The sequence below is a fragment of the Laccaria bicolor genome, genomic scaffold, assembly GCF_000143565.1.
Source record: "Laccaria bicolor S238N-H82 LACBIscaffold_163 genomic scaffold, whole genome shotgun sequence".
In the NCBI taxonomy this organism is placed as follows: Eukaryota; Fungi; Basidiomycota; class Agaricomycetes; order Agaricales; family Hydnangiaceae; genus Laccaria; species Laccaria bicolor.
This window is the reverse complement of record NW_001890022.1, coordinates 12,399-20,714: the sequence shown is the minus strand read 5'-3', so window position 1 is coordinate 20,714 and position 8,316 is coordinate 12,399. Positions and strand designations below refer to the sequence as shown.

General features: G+C 45.7%; 3 protein-coding genes across 3 annotated transcripts; 2 read left to right on the top strand and 1 right to left on the bottom strand.

The window, feature by feature from the left end:
* Positions 1-391: 391 nt before the first annotated feature.
* LACBIDRAFT_299169 (uncharacterized protein) lies at positions 392-597 on the top strand (the record flags this gene model as incomplete). The annotated part of the gene is made up of 1 exon (XM_001890747.1): positions 392-597. One exon carries the CDS (start codon positions 392-394, stop codon positions 566-568), a length of 177 nt encoding a protein of 58 aa, XP_001890782.1. The 3' UTR covers positions 569-597.
* Positions 598-1,159: 562 nt separating this feature from the next.
* Positions 1,160-5,418, top strand: LACBIDRAFT_335846 (uncharacterized protein; the record flags this gene model as incomplete). Its single annotated transcript, XM_001890746.1, has 14 exons — positions 1,160-1,318; positions 1,372-1,459; positions 1,608-1,875; positions 2,048-2,140; positions 2,390-2,494; positions 2,555-3,136; positions 3,214-3,286; positions 3,517-3,841; positions 3,887-4,095; positions 4,151-4,335; positions 4,390-4,518; positions 4,627-4,851; positions 4,927-5,345; positions 5,411-5,418. 14 exons carry the CDS (start codon positions 1,160-1,162, stop codon positions 5,416-5,418), a joined length of 2,868 nt encoding a protein of 955 aa, XP_001890781.1.
* Positions 5,419-6,724: 1,306 nt separating this feature from the next.
* On the bottom strand, positions 6,725-6,985 carry LACBIDRAFT_299166 (uncharacterized protein; the record flags this gene model as incomplete). The annotated part of the gene is made up of 1 exon (XM_001890743.1): positions 6,725-6,985. One exon carries the CDS (start codon positions 6,983-6,985, stop codon positions 6,725-6,727), a length of 261 nt encoding a protein of 86 aa, XP_001890778.1.
* Between the last annotated feature and the right edge of the window lie 1,331 nt (positions 6,986-8,316).

The window sequence follows — 8,316 nt, the reverse complement described above, 5'->3', positions numbered from 1 at the left end:
ATTGCACAACATTAATTATGAAAAGTACAATGAAAGCATCCAATATTCCTAATGAAATATTCAATGAAAGCGCACACCATTAAATATGAAAGAGGCAATGAATACACCTGACCTAGGGAATGAGATATTTATTGAAATTGCACAACATTAATTATGAAAAGTACAATGAAAGCATCCAATATTCCTAATGAAATATTCAATGAAAGCGCACACCATTAGATATGATAGAGGCATTGAATACACCTAACATAGTGAATGAAATATTTATTGAAATCACACAGGATTAATTATGAAAAAAGCAATGAAAGCGCCCAAAATTCCTAATGAAATATTCAATGAAAGTGCACACCATTAATTATGAAAAAGGCAATGAATACACCTAACCCAGTGAATGAAATACCTATTGAAAGCGCACAGGTTTAATTATGAAAAGCACTCTGTGGCCTTGCCTATATCTTATGAAAAGAACATTGCCTTTATGAGAAAGAAAGACACAGGACACACCTATGAAAGGCCTTTCATACAACTTGTGGACTTATACACACAGCTCTACAGGCAAGTGCCTTAGTTTTATGATAAAGGTGGTAGCCACTTGTGCATTTTCACCAATTTTTTCTTATCCCATCAAGGCGCGATGCAACCCATCAGCGTCCCCCAGCAGATTTCTCCCTTTGTTTTCACCAACACCCCGCTTCGTCCTCTTTTCACCAACATTTGTTTTTTAGCATTTATTTTATACCATCCAGGCGCGATGCAACCCATCAGCGTCCCCCAGAAGATTTCCCCGCTTTGTCCACAATCTTCTTATAGCATCCAGCGGCGATGCAACGATCAGTGTCGCCCAGCAGCTTTCCCCCAATGTATTCACCAACACCCTGCTTTGTCCACAATTTTTTTATAGCATCCAGCGGCGATGCAACGATCAGCGTCGCCCAGCAGCTTTCCCCCGTCGTATTCACCAACACCCCGCTTCTCCATGTGATATCAAACATCACTCTCAATTTCTGCTCGAAACCCCCCTCAGTGTCTCTACCAGCAGCTTTCCCCCATCGTTTTTACCAACACCCTGCTTCTCTCTGCCATTTTGTACGCACTCAACTACGGCCTTACTAACAGATTTGTTGACATTTTTCATACAGGCGTGGACCTGGGTCTGATAATGCGAATTCCAAAAGATTTCGCCAATCCTTTGGCGGGCCCACCTCCCGTTTCCACTTATCGACGACGACCTTGTGAGGCCGAGTATTTTGGCCCGCCGCTTTGTTTATGTGTTCCTCCTCGGCCCCATCCCCACTTCTTCATCGCATCAGTTGCTTACGTGAGTCAGTCTTTTGCCAGCACTCTGTCGTTTCCACATTTCTTCTTCATTAGCAACCACCATCTCTTGAAATACCCTTCAACCTCAATACACATCAACCTTACCTACCTGTCAAACATGAGCCGTCGTCTTCGCTCTGCAGTACGTGATTCCTTTCAATATACTTTTTGCATCGTTCTAATGCCTGGCCAGCAGACCATTTCCACCAAGGAGAATGTCCCCGACCTCGCACCACCTAAACAGGGACGGCGTGCTTCCGTCCATGCATCTTCCACCCCCGACTTTCAAGTTGCCGAGCCAGTCGCACCTTTCACTCAGGCCAACGACACCGGCAATCAAGAAGATGGGCAAACCCAAGTTAAGTATGGGCCGCCTAAGAAGAAGACGGCTATCAATGCCCCTGCCAACGATGCCGCCACCCAAGAAGTGGGGAAAACCCAAGTGAAGTCTGGGCCTCCCAAGAAGAAGACTGTTGCTGCCATAGAGGGACAACGGTGCCCTTCAAATGCTCAGGTCTTCGATGGTGTGCACATCCAAGCTAGGGTGCAGCTTTCTAGGTGAGTTGTTTGTTCAATCCCTTTCATTCCCTCCACATCGAGCCGACTTAGGTCGCTCGCATGCTGCTTGACTTGATGTCAGCGGCAATTGGTTCAACCAGACTTGAGTCGGTTGCCGCGCGTTCATTGCTCATTGCTTGCAATCGCAATGTACTTACTGCTTTGCCAATAGGAATGTTGCCACTGAAGTGGCTGTTCGACCTGCCAACGACCCAGCTTCTGAGGCTGCAGGCCATCCAGATGCTGTTCGCTCCGGCGTTGTTGGGTAAGCTTCTGTTCTTTTTTTAACCTTCACTTCTTCTTCTTTTTGTGGGCTGGTTTGGATGGAGTGTCATTCGCCGCTTGCGTTGCTCTGGTTTTACTGTGCGACCTCGGGGGAGTGGCTTCCATCCTTCGAGCTGGCTTAGGTCGCTCGCATGCTGCTTGACTTTATGCCAGCAGCAAATTTCTTCAACCAGACTTTAGTCGGTTGCTTTTGCTTTTATTTCTCCTGTCTGACAACCGTACTCTGCAGGCCAGGGCATGTTCCACACAAGTCCAAACCTGCTCCTGTGCTCAGAACGTATGGCCGTAAAGCCTCGTCTGCTCAACCTACGGCCCCTGCTGCCATCGCCATGAAGTTCGTCATCTTACCTGCGTCCAAACACACATGTTGAAACTCACACGTCTTTGTTTTTAGTGCGGACAACAGCGACCACACACTATCGGACTTAACCCCGACGCGTTCGGACGAGGACGACATCATGCTGCCTGACCAGCCAGAAGGGGCCAATAGTTATTCAAGCTTCGACGTCAACAATCTACCTTCAACCGGAAGGGAACTCACCAGCATCCGTGATGAAGACTTTCATCCAAGGTCATTGACAATCCACGACCTCGACTACGACGAGGTCCAGGAAATGCGAGAGGCATGCGAGTCCAAACACACAGCATATTGCTTCAGCTACGCCGACAAGACCACCCAGTACTACCATGGCCGCGAGATAACAGAAGGCTGCCAGACTGCAGCCGACTGGTTCACTAAATATTTGGACGACAACACCAAGCAGTGGCTCCCAATCCCGCAGGGATTTACAGCCCCTCACTTGCCTGAGATCTACGTGGACGCCCTCAACATTTTGAGGGAAGAAGACGAACTGCACGTCAACTCGTACGTCATCGAGGCGGCAATGGCACTCGACAAGACTCGCAACTCTGGAGAGGACCCTTTCGAGATCCTCTCCCTGGAGGACGACCTTACATGGGACGATAAGAACAGCATGTGATCGCTTCTCTGCTCGGAGGCGGTCACTTATCGTTTCACCCAGCCTTGGGATGGCGGGCACCACCACTATCAAGGGTCTTTGCCCCAACGCGGGGAGCAGGATGCCGCGGATCGATTGATCCAGGTCTTTTTGGAGGATTTGGAGGAGTACGTCCCCATTCCTGAGGGGTACACTGCTCCTCGGGAACCTTATGACCACATCGACGCCCTGAACTGGGAGAAGATCGCCCACGAGAGAGCTCAATGCCGCCAAATCTTGGCTTCGCAGGGAGTCCCTGAAAGCGACATAAGTGGCTTGTATTGGGAACTTGCTCAGCAGGAGTTGAGGCGAGGTCGTGCCAGGTGAAAGGAACGAGGGGAAGAAGTCACCGATACAGAGGATGAAGATGCCGAAATGGAGGAGGACACCTGTAAATTCGGCTGCAGAATTCCTTGCCGAGCTGGGTATGACGTTGCCAGCGGAGAATGCGGTTCTCAAGGCCTTGTCGACGAAAAAGGTCACCAATTTCGAGCAATCGTGCTACTCGTTGTTTGGCGAGTATGTCTGCCGGATGGCGGCCGAGTTGGGCACACAATTTGGACAGCGCTCGGACTTTGTCTTGGAGCATGCTGACCTTCTTTTGAAGGAGAAACGAGGGCCCAACAGGGCAAACAAGTTCCGATCCTATATCAGCCGGACTCGCAAGGATGACATGCAGGGCAGTAAGTGGCCCTGTTTTTTTCAATTGACAAACAGAGTTCTAATAGCATTCTGGGCAGTGACCAAGGAAGAAAAGGCCAAGTTCATGGACAAGTGTTATACTGACTACATGCAGGGCACTACCACCAGCGAGGAAAGGGAAGAACGCATGCAAGAGGTTTATGAGCACCTTCAAGACGAAATCGTGGACGGCGGATCGTCGATCGTAGCACCGGAGGTTCGCTTTGAACGCTGGCGCGCGATGATCGAGTGTTTGGTAAGTTATTCTTTTTTTAAATTCACATAAAGCTTTTCATATTGTGTTTTTCTAGCTAAACATCATTCGGCGCACTGACCCCGAGTTCGATATTGCGGGCTTTATCATCTATTCAGGAGACAAGCCATCCGTGCATCAAAAGGACGGCCTTTTCGTCAACTCATCGTTTTTGAAGGATCTCTTCGACCGCGAAAATTATCCAATTAGGAAGTGGACTGATGTCTTTGCCACTACTGTTCGGTGGGTCACACATTAAACTCTTTTCGCGTTTTTATTATTAACTTGGCACGGCAGAGCTGCACGATATCAACAGGAATTAAGGCAAGATTTACAGATTGACGACAACCGTGAAAGAAGCAAAGAGGTACCTGTTCCAGGCAAGAGCGGCAGAAAGACTTCGGCCACAAGTTCGCCTTCCGAAAGGTTCGCACCCTCGAAGGAAAGCCAGAAAGACTTCAAGCAGATATTTAGGACCAAATGGCGTATGTCGCGGACATGAACTATGGTCACATTTTACTTATTTACATCTAGACGAGGCCGTTCCGCACCCGAAGAGTACAAGAACCATGATGCCGTTGACAACATTCGTGAACTACGTGGAGACGGAGAAAGTTGCACTCACTGGGTGGCCTTCGAACGAGGTCGACACTCCCTTGGGCCCAAATTTTATATCAAACAGGCTATCTCAGAAACAATGGGCATTGCTCGCCAATTTGTTGGACTCAGGGAAGATGAAGATCACTCCTTGGGATCAAAGTAAGTCCTGTCCATGGTTTAATGGCCCATCATGATCATGATTTTAATAGAATTGCTTCAAATATTGGAGAATAGTGCCCAGTATGGCGAAATCCCCCTTGTCTCCAGTTTCAATGGCAAGGCAATGGTTTTTGTGAAGGACTCGCAACAGTGGATCAACCAATTCTGCAAGATTCAAGGGGATGGGAGGAGAACAGTGGGGAAAAGGCCACATGTTGAGGAAGAGGGAGAAGAAGATACTCATGATCTTCAAGTTCCATCGTCCCACCCATCTTCCCCGCCTTTGAAAAAGAGAAAGGTCAGCTTTGTCACTCTTCCCAAGGCCAGTTTCTACAACAACCATCGCGGCGCTCCGAAATCCTACAAGGTCGATCCTTGTTTCGTTAACTCCACATCCAGGTCTTCAACCTTGAAACCAACTGCTCAAGTCACTAAGGATACTGAAGCATTTTTCCACGCCATTAAGGGTTCTTCCACCTCCTCATCTGCAAAGCGTGCGTGATGATGTATGTTTGACTTTACAATCATTTTATTATTGCTTATATTGAATGTCTACCAGCAACTTAGCATTATCCCCATTTAACTAACTTGGCATTGTCTTTGTCTCTCCTTACCAGCTTTCCCTTTGCTTTACAATCATTTTATATCTTGGTCTAACTAACTTGGCATTATTTGGTTCTCCCCTTACCAGCTGTCCCTTTACTTTACAACAGTTTTATCTTGCTTACCCTCCAATGTTTACAAGTTCAAAGATCTTTGACTGGATAAGAAATCTTCTTGTACTGACAAGAAATGTTTGGGAAATATTTCTTATTGTATTTGGAAATGTTTACAAGTTCAAAGATCTTTGACTGGATAGGAAATCTTCTTCAAAATGTTTGTACTGATAAGAAATCTTTGTGAGATATTTCTTATCATATTTGGAAATGTTTGGCTTGTGAAGAATTCTTTTGAATAAATATTTGCCTGGAGCAAGAAATGTTTGGCAAACTAAGAAATCTTTATGATATTTTTTGGATATTTTTGAAAAGTTAAGAAAGGTTTGGCTTGCAAGGAATTCTTTTGAATAAATGTTTGCCTGGAGCAAGAAATGTTTTGCAAACTAAGAGAAATGTTTGAGTTCTGAAGAAATATTGGTGAGAAAAAGTAAGGCAGCACTCCATATTTATTCTTCAGCAGAAAAGAATCCTTGGTTGTAAAAGTGGGTTGGGTGTGATGTTTGATATCACATGTGGGGGTTTGACTGGGGGGGATGCTAAGGTGCACTTGGAGATCTCTGAGCTGAAGTAGAGGCAGAGGTGGGGGGGAGGGTGGTCAAATGGAATATAGAGAGAGACACTGAGCAGAGGATTTGGGGAGAAATTTAGATGGAGTTTTGAATGGTGAACATGGCAGATAGAAGTGGGGTGTTGGTGAAAACAATGGGGGAAAGCTGGTGGGGGGACACTAGCTTAGATAGTGTTTGGAAGTCCGGTCTCGTGACTGGAAAAAGACCGTAACCAGACCGGACCAAGACCGCAAAAGACGGGACCTGCGGTTACGGTCTTTTATTTTTGAAATGTAAAGACCGCAAAAAGACCGGTTAACGTGAACCGGTCTTTTGTAACCCCCAAAATACCCTTTAAAACGCACCCAAGAACGTACGATTTGGTAAAAAACGAGAGAGATATGAATTAAAATGTAAATTACTTTTGGGAATAATAGATGTACCAGACTTATTTTATAGAAGCACCAATTCCTAACGGAATTTAACGTTCTTGGGCTCGTTTTGAAGCTATTAGAGATGTTAATAAATCTACCGATTCATAATTTTAAAATATTGGCCTAAAGACCGGTCATAAACCGGTTAAAACCGATGCAGACTGAAACCAGTCTATAGACCGCAAAAGACCGTGGTCTGTGGTCTTTTTGCAGTCCGGTCTGGTCTTTTGACTTCTGGGGAAAAAGCAGACCGGTTACGGTCACGGTTAACACCCCTGGGCATCAAAAAACCGGACCAAACTGGACTTTCAAACACTAAGCTTAGATGAGTTTTGAATGGTGAACATGGTAGATAGAAGTGGGGTGTTGGTGAAAACAATGGGGGAAAGCTGCTGGGGGATACTAACTTAAATGGGTTTTGAGTAGTGAACATGGCAGATAGAAGTGGGGTGTTGGTGAAAACAATGGGGGAAAGCTGCTGGGGGATGCTAACTTAGATGAGTTCACATTGAGAGTGGACAACTTCCACTGCCAACCCTCCATTTTTCACTTTTCAATTCAACCTCAATAGCTGTTATAGAATAGAGCCATACATGGTTTGAAATGAGCAGAACTTTGGGTTGTGATCTGGATAAGAAAAGAAAAAAGCAATGTGCAAAATTTTGAGAGAACTGCCCCAGAAAAACCAAGTTTTTTATTTGAAACTGGGACCCCAGATACTCCGTGACACTGGTAGGAAATTTTCTAGCCATGTGACAAGGCTAAAAGATTTTTGAGCAGTGTGACATGGCTAGAATATATCCAAGCACTGTCACACCACTGAAAAATTTCTAGTCACTCTGGCACACCTCAAATATTTCTGGCCAGTTTGACTTGGCTCAAACATTTCTTACCAGTCTGACACACTTCAAAAATTTCTGACCACTTTCACTTGACTAGGATATTTTTGAACACAATTTATCTACCCAAATATTTCTGGTCACAATATTAGAGGTCAAACATTTTCTATCAAATCCAATAATATATTTCTTTCCAAAGGCCAAAAAAAAAACGGCCAGAGGATCTATTAGCCTGGATAATTTTTCAAGATTTCCTAGCTAATAGCTTGTTCAAGGTGGGTGACTGAAGTGGATCAATCACCTTTTGCCATGGCAACAATGATGAGGCAACGAGTTATTCTTGTCGACAGATCATTCTGACATGAGGAAACAGGAACAACAACTTCAAATGGTTGCCAAGCAATTAGATGAGCTGGTTCATGTTGGGTTGAACATTACAGTGATCACAAAGACCATTAGATACAGCCTGATCTAGTGAATTAAAGTCTTCATCCAATGTGCATGTCTTAAGGTAGTAGGAATTGTGGTTGGCACATGACTGGGCCACCTCAATATACTCAAAGCCTACTGAATAGTGTTTACAGCTATTTGCATAAATGATGGCAGTAGGGCGAAAATAGAAATACATTATATCTATGACGCACTTAGAGAAATTTGTGTGTTTTGTGGCTGTGTGAGCGTGTCATGCGCCTTGTCCACCTCCGTTCATCCTATGGGAGCTAATGAAGGGGTAAGGGGATTGATGGAGGGAGCAATGGCGGAAGGGGGATGGTGGAGGGGTGAGCTATGGGGAAGGGGCATGACAAAGGGAGGAAGGAGGAGCTCTGGGCTCGCCCTTGCCCATGTCCGTTCACGCTCGTCTTCGTTTGTGGGCGTCGTCAACACGCTCATGCATGGGCGGTGGGCCTCATTCGGGTGAGTGGTG